At 42.9% G+C, this 18415-nt stretch overlaps 2 protein-coding genes across 11 annotated transcripts in view; one reads left to right on the forward strand and one right to left on the reverse strand.

The window, feature by feature from the left end:
- TMEM62 (transmembrane protein 62) overlaps window positions 1–6027 on the reverse strand; it is a 49920-nt gene extending 43893 nt beyond the window's left edge. For 2 of the 10 annotated variants that reach the window (XM_032297725.1, XM_032297724.1), the window contains exons 1-4: window positions 5497–5935; window positions 5124–5235; window positions 3737–3874; window positions 131–176 (exon numbers count right to left, since the gene is read on the reverse strand). In XM_032297725.1, coding sequence (XP_032153616.1) covers window positions 131–176; window positions 3737–3874; window positions 5124–5235; window positions 5497–5676 — 476 coding nt within the window. In that variant the 5' untranslated portion in view covers window positions 5677–5935. Of the gene's footprint in view, window positions 1–130; window positions 177–3736; window positions 3875–5123; window positions 5236–5496 lie in introns of all 10 variants that reach the window. The other 8 variants (XM_032297730.1, XM_032297728.1, XM_032297723.1 and 5 more) reach the window with 7 other exon arrangements.
- Window positions 6028–6080: 53 nt separating this feature from the next.
- UBR1 (ubiquitin protein ligase E3 component n-recognin 1) overlaps window positions 6081–18415 on the forward strand; it is a 178133-nt gene continuing 165798 nt past the window's right edge. The window contains exon 1 of the mRNA XM_032297878.1: window positions 6081–6184. The gene's annotated coding sequence lies outside the window, so the exon portion shown is untranslated. The remainder of the gene's footprint in view (window positions 6185–18415) is intronic.

Here is an 18415-nt window from a genome sequence, read left to right on the forward strand (position 1 = left end):
CCTGGGCAAAATAGTGAGATCCTGCCTCTTAAAATTTGTTTTTAAAGTTTTCTCTCATTAATTGAATTGACCGCACCCTCCTTGTAACACTGACTTTACATAGTGGTCTGTCTTCTGTTTATTACAGTACCTGTAATAATTCTTGACGCTGTCCAGACTTGGAATATTGAATGCATCTAATTTAAAAAAAAAAAAAAAAGGAAACATTCATCCACGTTAAAAAAATGAATGCAAACATTTTCTTTAATGACTAAGGGAAAATGATAATTCTTTCTATAACAATTCCCCCCAACACACACAACCCCAGGGTAGGGCCATTTTATTTATTATTCACCAAATAGTGGAAGGACTAGGAGACAGGCCCATCCTGGACAACCTCACATTATTGCCATGGGTTTCAGTTTGCTTCCCCAACCTGGAGGTCCTTAGCCTAGGAAAAGGGTAGACTCAGCCCCTGACACAGAACAGAGTCCAGGTGGCCCTGGCCCTACCACCAACTCATGAACTCTCACCATGGCCCATCTCTATAGAGCCACTGAGCCTCTCTTAGAACCAGTATGGCTAGACTCTGAGTTGCTGGGTCCAATCGAAACAGGCTGGGCTCTGAGTTCTAGACCCTAGGCTGGCTAAAACTCTAGAATCTTGATTCCAAGATGTGGGTGGGATGGAATTAGGTCCCAAGTTCCAGGCTAAGCCAGGGGCCTTCAGGGCTGCAACAGGTAGGTGCCTTCATGGCTAGGCTTCTTGGGCAGTGGTACCTTTTCAGGATTGGGGCCAGGGCTGGAGTTGGGACAAAATCTGTAGAGACAGTCAATGTCGGCAAAGCAAGAGTGGTAGGCTCAGCAGAGAATGACTCGGAGCAGAAGCAGCCAGCAAGCAAGCAGCATTGCAAATGATGGCAATGAGCACCCCCCTGGGAAAGGGCTGCCCCATGACAGGCAGCCCACCCTCAAACCAGCATAGAAAGTAGAGCAAGGCCTATGCCAAAGTGGAACTCTGGTATGACCAGCCTTCCATGGAGGCTGTCCTGTCTACACACTCAATGATTTCTGGGCAGTGGAGATATCCACTTGCCATCTTAAGCCTAAATACAGCCTGATGTACATCTGTGGAAGGGTTGGAACAGTGGGATGTTCAGTTTTGACTGAGGCTCCAGCAGGGACAACAGTCCCTCCCCAAGCTCTCTGCCTCTGCTGACACAGACTTACCTAGCCATGGTGTGACTGGGGCAGCCTCTGTCATCTTTCTATAACACTTTTTTGTTTCTTGAGACAGAGTCTCACTCTGTCACCAGGCTGGAGTGCAGTGGCACGATCTCGGCTCACTGCAACCTCCGCCTCCCGGGTCCAAGCAATTCTCCTGCCTCAGCCTCCTGAGTAGCTGGGACTATAGGTGTGTGCCACCATGCCTAGCTAATTTTTGTATTTTCAGCAGAGGTGGGGTTTCACCACACTGGCCAGGCTGGTCTCGAATTCCTGATCTCAAATGATCTGCCCAACTTGCTCTCCCAAAGTGCTGGGATTACAGCCGTGGCTGCCGTGCCTGGCCTCTATAACACTTTTAGTGGTAGAATCCCTACCAATTAGATTGCTACTTTAAAATTTTGATAACTTAACAAAATTCACATTATCTAGAAACTTATTTAAGGCACCTAGTACACTAGAGAAAAACAGGTACTTTGAATTCTATACCATTCAGAATATCAATTTGAAATTATAAGATTAAACTGTAGTTGCTCTTGTTTTAATCCTGTGGTTCTAAAAGCCAGCAAGAAGTGGATTCATGCCTGATCTACTGATCAAATAAAGTAGACAAATGTAGTACTTATCTAATAAAAAAGTCAACCTTTATAAATCAAACAAATCTACTATCATCAGGACTCTTCTGGAGAAGAGTTCATTTCCTTACCAACACAACAATAATTTTAAAAAGGGAAAGGATTATCTATTTTCCTGTTCATGTCTGTGAAGATTTGTTTTCAATTTAAAATATTTAGGCTAGGTGCAGTGACTTACACCTGTAATCCCAGCACTTTGGGAGAACAAGGTGGGAGGATCACTTGAGGCCAAGAGTTCAAGATCAGCCTGAGCAACATAGCAAGACCCCAATTTCACAAAAAAACTTGAAAAATTAGCCAGGTACAGTGATGCACACTTGTAGTCCCAGCTACTTGGGGGGCTGAGGTGGAGGATCATTTAAGCTTTGGCCAAGGCTGCGGAGAGGTATGCTAACACCACTGCACTCCAGGCCAAATGATGGCGCAAGATCCTATCTTAAAAAAATAATAAGCCAGGCATGGTGGCTCACGCCTATAATCCCAGCACTTTAGGAGGCTGAGGCGGGCAGATAATTTGAGGTCAGGAGTTTGAGACCAGCCTGGCCAACATGGTGAAATCTTGTCTCTACTAAAAATACAAAAACAAAACAAAACACTAGCAGGGCATGGTGATGCATGCCTGTAATACCAGCTACACAGGAAGCTGAGGCAGGAAAATTGCTTGAACCCAGGAGACAGAGGTTGCAGTGAGCCAAGATCGCATTACTGCACTCCAGCCTGGGCGACAGAGACTTCATCTCACAAAATAATAATAAGAATAATAAATTTTAAAAAGAAAAAATAAAAATTTTTAAGATTTGCACACAGTAAAATTCATTCTTTGTGACTTACAGTTCTATGGATTTTGACAAATATATAGGGAACCTGAAGTCTACCACCACAATCAAAATACAGACTAATTCCATCACCACCAAAAACCCTTCATGATGCCTCTTTGCAGTCAGTATCTCTCCCAATCCCTATCCTCTGGCAACTACAATCTGTTCTCTATTGTTCTACCTTTTCCTGAATGTCATATAAATGAAACCATACAGTATGCAGACTGAGGGGGTTTGGCTTCTTTCACTTAATAAAATGTATATTTTTAAAAATATCTATCTGTATGAGTTTTGCTAAAACTCATGTTTCTTCCGTGTAAAGAAGAAGTGACCAGGGGGTGGGAAGCAAGGGGAGGGATAGCATTAGGAGAAATACCTAACATAGATGATCGGTTGATGTGTGCAAGAAACCACCATGGCACATGTATACCTATGTAACAAACCTGCACATTCTGCACATGTATCACAGAACTTAAAGTATAATAATACTTTTTTTTAAATAAGAAGCAACATATGCCGGGCGCGGTGGCTCAAGCCTGTAATCCCAGCACTTTGGGAGGCCGAGGCGGGTGGATCACAAGGTCAAGAGATCGAGACCATCCTGGTCAACATGGTGAAACCCCGTCTCTACTAAAAAAAATACAAAAACATTAGCTGGGCATGGTGGCGCATGCCTGTAATCCCAGCTACTGAGGAGGTTGAGGCAGGAGAATTGCCTGAACCCAGGAGGCAGAGGTTGCGGTGAGCCGAGATCACGCCATTGCACTCCAGCCTGGGTAACAAGAGAGAAACTAAGACTAAAAAAAAAAAAAAAAAAAAAAAAAAAAAAAAAAAAAAAAAAAGAAGCAACATATGTCACACAAAAAAAGGACCATACTAATTGTCATCTCAAAGGCTAACAATGACATCTGACATTTTAAAACCACATTATATACTTGTATTTCAGAGTTGTGACCTTTATTATATGTAAACCTATGTTACAATGTCCCGTTTTATAATTTTACAATCTAAACTGGAAAATCCAGGTTCCTGAAGGGGGAAAAAAATCTAGTCTTTATTATATCTGGCTTTTAACTCTTACCATGATTTCCTTTTATATCCAACCACTTGGTTTTTTCCATGACTCTTGTCTTCTTCAGAATACCCTGGTAGGTTTGCCATTCTACTTCATGCTGCCTGGATCCCAGTTGTTCCTTTGTTTTGGCATCTGTCAGGTCTCCTGTAGGTTTACACAAGAACTGAATCACAATGCAAAATAAACTCCTGGGGGTTCAATTTTTTTTAGTTATGTACACCAAAGGAACAACAATACTTAAAGTACTCAACATGTATAAGCTAACTGCTCATGAGACCACTAATGTCCAAAGCAAGCCATCTAAACTAACAAGATTTTCTCAGCAAGGGATTTGTTTCTTATAGGTTAGCGAATGCCTGTTTAACCTCCTGTGATATTAGAAATGGGTTGTCTAAAAAAATCTTTTTTTTTTTTTTTAGGCTAGTCAAGTGAAGCAGTGGGAGTGGAGAAGGAACAAAGAAATCTGTAACTGGTTGTGATCAATTAGTTGTAAACACCACTGCATTCGGACCAGCGTCTAAAAAATCTTTAAAGAGAACAGTACAAGATGCATTAATAGAATATCATAAAATGAAAATGTTTTTTAAGAAATTCCAATACCCTTGGTGGGTTCCTAAAATCCATGGCAACCATATTTTCCAAACCACAAAATCAGAATATGAGATTTGACCAAGTATTATTTTTACAGCAAGAAGCAATGTGGCAGGTGCAACTGGACAACAAAATACCAAATATATAGGGAATTAAACGGAACACTTTTTAGGGGGGCTCATTCATTAAATGATACACTTTCATGTCAGCAGAGATGCTTCAGTAAGGTGGATGGGTGATGAACCCCCCAGTAAGCAAGATAGATGCTCCTTTAGCTTCTTTTCCCTACTACAGCTTGGGAGCAAATAAAGGGTTTGAAGAATCTAGAAAACTCAAGTCATAAAACTATCAAAGGATGAAGAAAAAGTGCCCTGGAGTCACCAGAAGCCTCAAACAAATGAAAACATAAGATTAATAATATAAAGAAAATCGAAAAGTTAGCAAAAGAAGAAAACTTCTGATTCGTGGTTACAGGCTTTCCCCTAATTCTCACAACCAGAATTATAACAACAACAAACAGATACAAATATATCAGACAACAGACTGATACGAGAACCAGGAGCCTTGCTTCTACTGCTTTGACAAAACCTTGCTACGACAAATCATTGTGCCTAGATCTTGACTCATTCAGTTATCCATAGGCGAAGGGAATTATAATCTTCAACCTCTTCCACCTCACAGGGCTCATCTGAGGCTGTGGCTATAGTGTTCCCAACGTCCCCAAAGTGAAAAGCCACAGCCCTGGCTAGCATTCTACCATCCAGACCACAGAACACCACCACAGCACGGCAAGCCTCCCTACCTGTTGCTAGGACGAGAGCTGGTTGAATGATGTCAATAGTTTCAGAACAGAACTTCTCTAAGTCTACCGCTCTGCCTGGATCTCGAAACCTGCTCAGGTGAATGTCGGATATCTGCCGAAAACAGGTATTGAACAGAGAGATCTGAGTCAGCATGGGAGGAGCAGCCCAGCGGCTCTCTCAGGCAGAAGGAAAAGCCAAAGAGGCAGTGCATAACGAAACCCCAGGGAAGGACAGGGCCAGCACTAGACAGAGCCTCGAGTTACAACCTGACTGAAGCCCCCAGCCTGCAGAGTGGGGCCCAACACCCGCCAGGGTCTCACGGCAAGTAGCCTGCTCTGCACCCGCCCCTCGCCCAGCTTCCAGCCGCGTCACCTGCAGGCCCCAGAAGATGTTGGTGTCTCCGGGACCTGGCGCCGGGTGCGGCCTTCTCGGGTGCGCGGGGCCGGGCAGCGGCGAGGGCTGACCCGCCAGGCCGTAATGCTCCAAAAGCATGGCCACTAGCGCAGCTGCCGCCAACCCCGCAACCACCCTGAGAGCCAGCACTGCAGCCATGCCGCCTGCCCGCCGGGGCGCGGCCCTTGCTGGTCCCCGGCGGGACCGCGCTGCGCTCCCGGGGGGAGCCTCTTTGCCTGCACTTCCGGACTCTGTTGTCGCCGGGCCAGAGCCGGATGCGGGGCCGGAGCCGGATGCGGAGCCGGAGTCCGACACTGGGCCTAGCGTGCTGCGCCCGTCAGCCGCCTCCCGGCACCTGCCCCTCTCCGGCCTCGCAAGTGTCTGGGTTCGTTTTGCAGAGGTACTACGATCTTGTAACCGAGTCACGGCACCAAAAAAAAAAAAAAAAAAAAAAAAAATAGCTACGATCAAAGAAAAGGGAACCAAAACTCTCGACACCAATGACGGTGGCCGAGTGGTGGCGGGGAAGGAGACCCGGACCGGTGGCCGGGAGGCGGGGGCTACAGTCCTGGCTCCGCCTTGGTCAGTCACTCCTGACCTCAGTGGGTCGATCTCCTTACCTGTAAAACGGAGTTAACACCTTCCGTGCGCACTTTGCAGTGTTGTTGTGAGTAGTATCAAAGTGAGAACGTATGAGGACACCTTTTAAATTTTCTCACAAATGTGTCAGGTGGCTTCCTCTGGCCCCTTCTGATTATTAAGGTGCCTCCATAGGTTTTCTTTTCCTCCCTTTCCCCTTTCCCCTCCCCTTCCCCTTTCCCCTCCCCTTCTCCTCTCCGCTCCCCTTCCCCTTTCCTTCACTTCGCAGACAGGGTCTCACCTAGTCCCCCAGGCAGGAATGGTGGCCTCGAGTAGCTGGGACTACAGGCGCGCACCACCAGCTAATTTTTAAAATATAGTTTTTGTAGAGACTGGGGTCTCACTGTGTTGCCCAGGCTGGCCTCGGAACTCCTGGGTTCAAGCGATCCTCCCGCCCCTGCCTCCCAAAGTGCTGGGACTACAGACCTGAGCCACCAAGTCCAGCCTCAGAGGTTTTCTATAGATGTAATTCCTATGTTTTGTGAAAGTTATTTTTCCCTTAACCTGATTTCACATGCACCTGTTTAAATAATATTGCAACACAGTGGTATACCATTCATTTAATAAATATTAAATACTTCCTATGGGCCAGGTCCAGGAGAATTTGATTTGGGCCCTACCTTAATTTCTCTAACTACTCCCTTATTGTTGAATTTTTTTAATTGTTTATGTTGCTGTTCTGAGCAAAATTTTTATGCAAATAGTGCTCTTTATAAAAACTCCCTTTGAGTTTTTTCCTTGGGATATGTTGTCAGCATTGGATTTATGCCAATTTCAATTAACTAAATACTTTTGAGTACCTTTGGAATTCAGTACATTGATCTCAGCAGAAAACATAAAGTAACATAAAGGTAAGTAGATAAAGAGCTATGGTTCATTATCTTACGAGCTTATGTAAGAGACATACGTACATAAATAAGTTTAATATGAAGAATATGTTTGTTGCCACAAGAGATGTCCGGATATAAAAGGCAGGGGGAAGGTTAAAACTAGGAGAGAGCAGATCTTTGGAAAGAATCAAGAAAAGTTTAATTATGGAGGCTGTATATCAAAGATGGGTAGTATTTCTTGACTGGCAGAGATTGAGGTTGTGATGGGTAGAAGCACTTTCCACTAAGACCTAACAATATGAACCAAAGCATTAAGATGAGAAAATGCAGAGCATGTTGCAGGTACAGTGAGTGGTTCCGTTTGGCTAGGCTACGCCAAGAGGAATAATGGTAATTAGACCAGACCCTTGGCTTGAGGCACATTGCGGAAGTCCTCTATAAATTCCAAGAGTGAAGACAAAGGAGTTATGCTTTGGTAAGATGGATCTGACAACAGCATAGAGAACTGACTGTCCAGAGGATAGGTGTGAGAGGGAATCCTGTTGGAAGGAGATTGCAATAATCCAGGTAGTGGGGTAATTACAAAGATCTGAAGAAGAAAGATGGGAGAATATGACATTGAGGTTAGAAAGGAATGATCACATCTAAAAATAATTTTAAAAATAAAAACTATAGAATTTGACACCAGCCGGGCGCGGGGGCTCACACCTGTAATCCCAGCACTTTGGGAGGCCAAGGCGGGTGGATCACGAGGTCAAGAGATCGAGACCATCCTGGTCAACATGGTGAAACCCCGTCTCCACTAAAAATACAAAAAATCAGCTGGGCATGGTGGCACATTCCTGTAATCCCAGCTACTCGGGAGGCTGAGGCAGGAGAATTACCTGAACCCAGGAGGCGGAGGTTGCGGTGAGCCGAGATCGCGCCATTGCACTCTAGCCTGGGCAACAAGAGTGAAACTCCGTCTCAAAAAAAAAAAAAAAGAATTTGACACCTGATTGGATATTCAAGGGAAGAAACTAAGAGCTTTTTTTAAAAAAATAGTGCCAAAATGTGGAACCTAGTGACTGAGGGACCAGGGCTACAGTGTTTAACTAGAGAGCATTACCTACATCAATAAAACAAAATTTTGGTTTTGGTTTTATCTAATACTACACCAGTAGAGAACATATGGAAGAATATTTTAAAACCAAATTTGAAAGATATAATTGAGATGATCTAATTTAAAGCCCAAGCAATGTGGCGTACATAAAATGCATTTGCAAAGACCTTGAAGAAACTTCAAAGATACAGGAAATCATTTTCTAGAAATGGGGCACAGCAAGAGAAAGAGTCACGCTGTTAAGGCATTTTGGACAGAAAAACATGGTCCAAAGTCACAAAGGCCAGCAGTGTCAATTTCAGACACTATAATCCAACCAAGCCACTTCACTCAAGGTGTTCAAAAGTGAATAGGAACAGGAATTTATTTATTTAATGATGGTTAATGATTCTCCAAGGTTTGACCAGCTAATCCTTACAATTCAGCATAAAAGTTGTCTCAGCTCCTGCCAGTCAAAGCAGAAAAGTAAGTAGAGTTCTTGTTATAAAGAAAGCAGGCAGCAATTCACCATGAAAGCAAACTTACCTAGAACCAAAGTCAAGGGAGAATATATCACTTGGACATTTAACAGTACAACATACATTGTCACCAATAGCCATAAATTGAATTAAGTGACTCTCATAAACATAAGATGCATAAATTGTCTTTTATTTATTTATTTGAGACAGAGTTTTGCTCTTGTTGCCCAGGCTGGAGTGCAGTGGCATGATCTTGGCTCACTGCAACCTCCACATCCTGGGTTCAAGCAATTCTCTTGCCTCAGCCTCCCAAGTAGCTGGGATTACAGGTGCCCACCACCACGCCTGACTAATTTTTTAAAAATATTTTTAGTAGAGGCAGGGTTTCACCATGTTGGCCAGGCTGGTTTTGAACTCCTGACCTCAAGCGATCTACCTGCCTCAGCCTCCCAAAATGCTGGGATCACAGGCGTGAGCCACTGCACCCAGCCAAAATTGTCTTCAAATCACTATCTTACTGATCTTGTTAAAAAGACAAAAATATTGTATCGCATTGTTTTGTGAAGTCATTTCTATGGAGAGCTAAAGTAATGTAATCAAAAATAGGTTGTGTGTATGTGTGTATACAGTTTTGTTTTTGTTTTTGAGACAGAGTCTAGGTCTGTCGCCCAGGCTGGAGTGCAGTGGCACGATCTTGGCTCACTGCAGCCTCTGCCTCCCAGGTTCCAGTGATTCTTGTGCCTCAGCCTCCTGAGTAGCTGGGATTACAGGCATGGGCCACCACCACATCCGGCTAATTTTTGTATTTTTTAGTAGAGACAGGGTTTTGCCAGGTTGGCCAGGCTTGTCTCAAACTTCTGGTCTCAAGTAATCTGTCTGCCTCGGCCTCCCAAAGTGCTGGGATTAAGATTTTTTTATTATTATTAAACTGTGGTAAAATAGGCCAAGCACATTGGCTCACCCCTGTAATCCCAACACTTTGGGAGGCCAAGGCAGGCAAATTGCTTGAGCCCAGCCTGGGCAACATAGCAAAACCCTGTCTCTCTAAAAATATGAAAAATTAGGCAGGCGTGGTGGTGCATGCCTGTAGTCCCAGCTACCTGGGAGGCTGAGGTGGGAGGATCACCTAAACCCAGGTGATCAAGGCTGCGTGAGCTAAAATTGAACACCACTGCTCTCCAGCCAGAACAATAGAGGGAAACCTTGTATAATTCAGTGCGATTAAATACATCCATATTGTTATGCAACCATCACCACTTAACATAATGTCCTTAAGGTTCATCCATGTTCTAGCATGTGTCAGAATTTCCTTCCGTTTAAGGCTGAATAGATCACATTTTGTTTATCTGTTCATCCATTGATGGATACCTGGGATGCTTTCTCCTTTTGGCTTTTGTGTATGATGCTATAATAAGCACTGTTGTGTACTAGACATTTTTAGAGCTTTTTAAAAATTTTTTTATTTCAGGTTTAGGGGTACAGGTACAGGATTGTCATGTAAACCGCATACCACAGGGGTTTGTTTGGTATACAGATTATTTAGTCACCCAGATAATAAGCATAGTACCCAACAGGTATTTTTTTTTTCTGATCCTCTCCGTCCTCCTACCCTCTACCCTCAAGTAGGCTTGTGTCTGTTATTTCTCTCTTTGTGTCCATGCATTCTCGTTGTTTAGCTCCCACTTTTAAGTGAGAACATATTGTATTTGGTTTTCTGTTCCTGCATTAGTTTGCTTAGGATAATGGTCTCCAGATCCATCCATGTTGTGGCAAAGGACATAATGTCATTCTTTTTATGGCTGTGTAGTATTCCATGCTGTATGTGTACCACATATTCATTATCCCATCTACCATTGATGGGCTTTTAGGTTGATTCCAAAAAATAGGTCTTTGCTATTGTCGATAGTGCTGCGGTAAACATTTGCATACCTGTGTCTTTATGGTAGGATGAACTACATTACTTTAGGTATATACCCTTTTAAAGCTTTTGAGGAAGCTCACCTTTTATTCCCTAACAAAACAGAAATTTGGGGAGAATTTCATCTAGGTAATCAATGCTCTTTACAAGAAACCTGAAACACCTGCAAAAGTAAAAAAAAAAAAAATCACAAATCAAGGAATTTCTTACTTATTACAACATGGATCACTCTTAAGGACATTATACTAAGTGAAATAAGCCAGTCACAAAAAGACAAATACTGTATGATTCCACTTATATGAGGTACCTAGAGCAAAATTCACAGAGACAGAAAGTAGAACAGTGGTTTGCAGAGACTGGGAGGAAGTGGGGATGGGGTGTTAATATTTAATAGGTACAGTGTTTCAGTTTTGCAAGATGAAAAGTCTGGAGATGGATAGTAGTGATGGTTTTACAGTGTGAACATACAGTCGGCCCTTCATATCCATGGGTTCTGCATCTGTGGATTCAACCAACTGTGTATCAAAAATATTCAGGAAGGCTGCGTGCAGTGGATCATGCCTGTAATCCCAGCACTTTGGGAGGCCAAGGTGGGTGGATCATATTAGGTCAGGAGTTCAAGGCCAGCTTGGCCAACTTGGTGAAACCCTATCTCTACTAAAAATACAAAAAATTAGCTGGGCCTGGTGGTGTGCACCTGTAATCCCAGATATTCAGGAGGCTGAGACAAGAGAATTGCTTGAACTGAGGGGGCAGAGGTTGCAGTGAGACAAAATTGCACCACTGCATTTCAGCCTGGGCAACAGAGTGAGACTCTGTCTCAAAAAAAAAAAAATCAAGAAAAGGCTAGGTTCGGTGGCTCACACCTATAATCCCAGCGCTTTCAGAAGCCTAGGCAGGAGAATCCCTGGAGGTCAGGAATTTAAGACCAGCCTGGGCACCATGGAGAGACCCCCATCTCTACTAAAAATAAAAAATTAGCCACAGTCCTAGCTACTTCGCAGGCTGAGGTGGGAGTATACCTTGAGCCCAAGAGTTTATTATAGTGAGCTGTGATCGCACCACTGCACTCCAGCCTGGGTGACAGAACAAGAACTTGTCTCTGAGAGGATAATAATAATGATAATAATAATAATAATAGTAAATGTAGGCTGGGCGCAGTGACTCATACCTATAATCCCAGCACTTTGGGAGGTGGGCAGATCACTTGAGGTCAGGAGTTTGAGACCAGCCTGACCAATATGGTGAAACCGCATCTCTACTAAAAATGCAAACAAATTAGCTGGATGTGGTGGTGCACTCCTGTAGTCCCACCTACTTGGGAGGCTGAGGCAGAATTGCTTGAACCCAGGAGGCAGAGGCTGCAGTGAGCCAAGATCACATCACGGCATTCCAGCCTGCGCAACAGAGCAAGACTCTACCTCAAAACAAAAACAAATAATAAATGTATACTCTTTTCTCCATGAAATGTATTAAAATGTACATCTCTTTGACCTGTTATTTGTACTTAGAATAACTTATCTTAAGGAAAGATATGGGTGTGCGCAGAGATTTACCAGTTAGTATGTTTATTAAGGCAAAGTTTATAATAGACAAAAACCAGAAACAAACTACAGTAAATGTTCCACAATAAAAGTCATAGAAAATAAAATGGCACATCCATACAAGGGTGTAAAGGTGTTTCATGTTTACACTGCTGTTCCAGTACTTCAAGATTCAAGTTGCTGCCATTTTAAAGTCATGCTCAAGGGTTCTCAATATCTACACTACCAACAGACCAAAGATTAAGCAAAATGAAAAACAGTCTTTAATGTTAAAAAGGCCTGTAATCCCAGGCTGAGGCAAGAGAATCACTTAAACCTACTAGGCTGAGATAGTGCCATTGCACTCCAGTATGGGCAACAAGAGCAAACTCCATCTCAAAAAAAAAAAAAAGAAGGCAACATTTCTTGACAAGGGATATGCCAGTCCCATTTGAGATGATAATCTGGGAACCCTGGTCAAGGAGCAAGATGAATAAAAGCCTAAGAATTATCACCTTTGCAAATATAAGAGTAACAGGAAGCTGGGATATGATTTTACTAGAAACTCTAAAAATAATTGGCAATTTTTACAAAAGAAAACTTTCAATTCTAAATGCTTAATATCACATTTATAATATTTTTACCTTTATATTTATTAAAGTCCTATCTGCACATCATTTATGTTTTCTCAATTTTCTGAAGTAATCTTTAAACAGACAGACAGACACACACACACACACACACACACACACACAGACACACACACACACACACACACACACACACAATGTCTTCCCATAATCTAGGACAAATTCATTTTATCCAAGAACGTGGGACTTGACCATGATTTTCTTTAGACGACGGTCAAGACCTGACAGTCTATACTGTGGAGTAAGGAGATGGCCCTCATTAAGCAGGGGAAGACATTGGGGTCTGGAGAGTATGACCTACTCACAGTGACCTCGTAAGTTCGTGCCCGTATAAGGACACGCAGCCCTGTTCACCAATTTGCGCTGCCTCCTCCTGGGAGAGCGCTTCTTAGCAAAAACCCCAGAGCGTCGGTGAAATTCCTGGAGTGGGGCGGGGTATTCGAGAGGGGACCCAGTCCTCTCGCCGCTGGCCACGCCCCCGATCAGGGGTGGCGCGGTTTCCATGGGGACTCGCACAGCGCCAAGGTTTCTCTCCCGTCATTCCTGTCAGCCCTTGATATGATGATACCTCCTGAACACTGAGTATGAGGAGCCGATGCTGGAGAGCTGGACGTGGAAGAACTGGGTCCCAGAGTGGCAGCCAGGAAAAGGAGAGGCAAAGTACTTCATTAAAGGACCGGAAGTCAAATACCAGGGTGCCAAACACTGGAAGAATTTAGGTTTGGACATCAATGCTTAGGAAAGTGGGTGGGAGGTGAGTAGTGTAGAGAGGGCAGAGCCAGGAACAGGGAGAAAACCACGGAACTGGGTGGGATTCAGTAGAAGCTGAACGGAACTTCACACCGTCTGTATTAAGCGATGAATCAGGCGCTCTGGAGAAGTGGTAACCCTCTTCACTCAACCCAGGCACTGGAGGTATGTGAAGAGGGGCCTGGGCTCTCCTTTCAGGAACACTGTCAGGGGGACAAGGCCATGCTATGTGGCGAAACTAGTGGCTCTGTTTCCTAATACTTTTATTTTACACAAACTATACATATACTCAGTTTAAGGGGGCAAATATTTCAACACATTTGCCGCTAAAAAGAAACCCATGTTGTTTACTACCAAGAGTCTGTTTATCTTAATTGTTCCCCAGTCACACTTTCCAGAGTAGTCTTTTTAGTGCTGGAGCTCACTCCTGTTTTTGACCTCCATATCTCTTTTGACCTGCCAATAGTGATAGCTGTGAGCTTTCAGGATCAAATGAAGTCTACTGACTCCCACTAAGGAAGAGGTAAAACTAGCCCTCTCACAACAACCACAAGAAATGCTGCAAGGACCACCTTCATTCATACTCCTAGACCCCATCCTTCCAAAACAATTTGTATCACTCTTTGGTCAATATTCAGAGTTGACTTTAGTGTGACTCTGGAATTTCTGTTAAAAGTAAAGCTGAATTCTACTCTGAGTTCTGATTGTATAGCTAAATGATGATCATATTATAGGAAAAAGTGTAACTAAACTTTTTCTGTAAATGGCCAGATAGCATGTGAGCTCTGTTACAAGTACTCAGCTCTGTTGTTGCATTGGGAGAGCAGCCATAGTAGTAGAATTTCTTTGTCACCAGGCTGGAGTGCCATGTCACAATCTCGGCTCACTGCAACCTCTACCTCCCGGGTTCAAGCAGTTCTTCTGCCTCAGCCTCCCGAGTAGCTAGGTCTACAGACATGTGCCATTATGCCTGGCTAATTATATGTTTGTATGTTTAGTACAGAAGGGGTGTCACCACATTGGCCAGGCTGGTCTTGAACTCCTGACCCCATCATCTGCCTGCCTCAGCCCCCGAAGTGCTGGGATTACAGATGTGAGCCACTGCACCTGGCCTGGTAGTAGTATTTCTATAAAGCTTAAGAAATACTGAAATCTGAATTTCGAGTAACTGTCTTGTGTCACAAAAATATTTTTTTTAAGTTTTTTCAGCCATTAAAAGATGTAAAAACTATTCTTAGCTCGGGGAAGTCAAAAAACAATAGCTGAACTAATCAGGGTTTGTCAACATCTGGCATAAATTATTAGGTTGTTGCTTAAAATCTCTTTATCTCATCAAATTACTGTGAACAGTTGTAGGCAAAAAAAAAAAGTATATTTTATTATATGGAGGTAATTATATTCAATGATAAGTTACTTTGAACTTAAAATGTAGTATTTAAGACCAAATTATTCAAACACTACTAGAATCCACTAAGGAAAAGTTACAGTGAACATTGAAGAAAAAAAATTAACACTTTGCTTTTTTTTGTTTGTTTAACACTACCCTTAATAGTTACTGAAAATTTTGGTATAACCAACCAATACACACATATAAAAGATCCCCTCACACCACCCTGATTTATGTTAATAAGACATGGCATAAGAGGATCACTTGAGTCGGGAGGTCTCGCTCAGTCACCCAGGCTGGATTGCAGTGGCTCAAACATGACTCACTACAGCCTGGACCTCCTGGGCTCAAGCAATCCTCCTGCTTTAGCCCGCCAAGTAGCTGGGACTATAGACACATACTACCACACCTAGAGAAGGGGTTTCACCATGTTGCCCAGGCTGGTCTTGAACTCCAGGGGTCAAGTGATTCATCAGCTTCAGCTTCCCAAAGTGTTGGGATTATTGGTGTGAGCCACCCCACTGGGCCCAAAGAGACTTTCATACAAATTGATGCTATGGTCTGGATGTTTTATGTCCCCCAACATTCATATGTTGACACCCTAATCCCCAAGGTGGATGGTATTAGGAAGTGAGCCTTTGGGAGGTGATTATATCAGGAGGGTAAAGCCCTCATGAATGGGATTCATGCCCTTATAAAATAGGCCCCAGAGAGGTGTCTTGTCCCTTCTACCATGTGAAAACACAGCTAGAAGGTGCCATCTATAAGCCAGAAAGCAGACCTTCACCAGACACTGAATCTGCCTTGATCTTGGACTTTCCAGCATTCAGAATGGTGATAAGTAAATTTCTGTTGGTTATATGATACTCAATTTATGGTACTCTGTGATAGCAGCCTGAACACACAAAGACAGTTGGTTCCTTGGGAAAGTGGATGCCTAGGAAAAGGTTATACAGTTGAATCTTGAAAAACAGGCTTAAACTGCATGGGTCCACTTATATGCTGATTTTTTTTCAACCAAATGAGGATCAAAAATACAATATTCAGGCCAGGCGTGATGGCTCACACCTGTAATCCTAGCACTTTGGGAGGCCAAGGTGGACAGATCACCTGAGGTCAGGAGTTAGAAACCAGCCTGGCCAACATGGTGAAACCCCATTTCTACTACAAATAGAAAAAATAGGCAGGTGTGGTTGCACATGTCTGTAATCCCAGCTACTTGGGAGGCTGAAGCAGAATAGCTTGAACTTGGGACGTGGAGGTTTCAGTGAGCCAAGATCTGGCCACTGCACTCCAGCCCAGGTGACATAGCCAGACTCCATCTCAAAAAAGATAAATAAATACAAAAATTAGCCGGGCATGGTGGCGCATGCCTGTAATCGCAGCTTCTTGGGAGGCTGAGGCACAAGAATTGCTTGAACCTGGGAGGCAGAGGCTGTAGTGAGCCAAGAATGCGCCACTGCACTCCAGCCTAGGTGACTAGGTGAGACTCTGTCTTAAAAATAATAATAATAATAATAGGCTGGGCTTAGTGGCTCACGCATGTAATCCCAGCCCTTTGGGAGGCCGAGGCGGGCAGATCACCTGAGGTCGGGAGTTTGAGACCAGCCCGACCAACATGGAGAAACCCCGTCTCTATTAAAAATACAAAAATTAGCCGATGTCATGGCACATGCCTGTAATCCCAGGTACTTGGGAGGCTGAGGCAAGATAGAGAATCGTTTGAACCCGGGAGGCAGAGATTGCGGTGAGTTGAGATTATGCCATTGCACTCAAGCCTGGGCAACAAGAGCAAAACTCCGTCTCAAAAATAATAATAATTAAATTAAATGCACTATTCAGGGGAAACCTGAGTACAGAGAGGGCTGACTTTTTGTATATGCAAGTTTTGCAGGGCTGACTATGAGATGTGGGTATGCACAGATTTTTATGTACTCTGGGGTTCTGGACTCAATCCCTGGCATATACCAAGGGATGACTGTATATATTAAGCGATGTGTCATAAAATAAATTATAATATCTCTGTTTTGTTACTATAGGTTCTAGTGCAAAGTAATTCCTGGGACTAAGCTGTCTCAGGACGTAACCATTTGAATAAATTTACCCAATCGTGTCTTTTCATTTAAACTATCTGAAACTAATGAATGAATATCATGTTCTTTTTCTCTTCTTTCCTCCTCATATTGAGGCTTATCTTCTCTATTTCCAATAATTTTCCAATTTTCCTTTCTCCCCTTCTTCCTTTCACTCTCTTCTGCTCATTTCCCTTTTCCTTACTTTGTCTCCAGCCTGAAAGGATGTTAGATTGTCCTATAACTCAGCTCCTTTGCCCTTCCATATTGATCACGAGTTCTTGCTTTCTTCACTCACTTCTTTTGTTCTTTTTTCCTCTTCCAAAATTACAATAAGATGAGAACAATTAACTATATTCTCATCTTTCTTATTCTTGACCTTCAGTTGTGGCATTCATGAAATGATAGGGCAGTTCTGAAAATTTTAGGTAAAGGTAGCATATTTAAATCTTACTCAGTGTTTTCTAGGTCTCTCTGTTTCTTTATCCACATGATTAACCTTACCTAGCCAGATCCTTTGGGTCACTGTATTTTATTACCTTATTCATAGAATTATTTTTCTACCACCCTTCCTTCATCATTATCTCTCCTCTAGGAGTACTCCTGGTTGAAACCAGACTCTTCAGGCAGTGTGGCAAAAAACTTCAGACTAACCTGGGTTGAAACCAGTTCTGACACTTACTGTGTGACTAGGCAGATCTTTAACTCCTATGACTCGCTATTATCTTAGCTCTAAAATGGCAACTATAGTATATGTTCCACAAGGTTGTTTTAAGGGGTAAATGAGATAATGCTTTTGGGGTTAATGATTTTCTTATGGGATGACTGCCTAAGCTCTTTCCATCTCCATCAGCTTATTACTAGCTTAGATCTGTCATTCCCTCCATCTCTCAAATCCTCCATACTTTTGTCCTCTGTCATCCGCCTCCTGGGTTCCTAAACTTCCCTCTGTTGTGAGATCACCAGTTCCCACATACAGACCTTCATGTTTAGGCCATCAATTATTTATCTCCTTGAAACATGTTAACAGAATAGCTCAAGTATAATTCGATTACATTAAAATTCCTCTGACCCAACAAAATACTACTGCATCTACGAGCATCTCTGAGGAGCGAGAAGATTGAGGTTCAGAGATTGAGACTTGACTTTGTAAGGAAGTAGTGAAATCAGGACTCAAACCCCAGCACTTTGGAAGGCCCAGGTGGGCGAATCATAAGGTCGGGAGTTCAAGATCAGCCTGGCCAACATGATGAAACTCTGTCTGTACTATAAAAATACAAAAATAAGCCGGGCATGGTGGCTTGTGCCTGTAATCCCAATTACTCGGGAGGCTGGGGCAGAATTGCTTGTGCTGGGGAGGCACAGGTTGCAGTGAGCCAAGATCACGCCACTGCACTCCAGCCTGGGCGACAGAGCAAGACTCCGTATCAAAAAAATAAAAATAAAAAAAAATATATATATATATACACATACATATACATATATACACACATTTATGTATATAATATTTATATAAATTTATATCTATTTCTATATAACAAATATGTATATATAAAATATACTTTTTTT

The sequence above is a fragment of the Sapajus apella genome, unplaced genomic scaffold, assembly GCF_009761245.1.
Source record: "Sapajus apella isolate SASKATOON/1434 unplaced genomic scaffold, GSC_monkey_1.0 scaffold37, whole genome shotgun sequence".
NCBI lineage: Eukaryota > Metazoa > Chordata > Mammalia > Primates > Cebidae > Sapajus > Sapajus apella.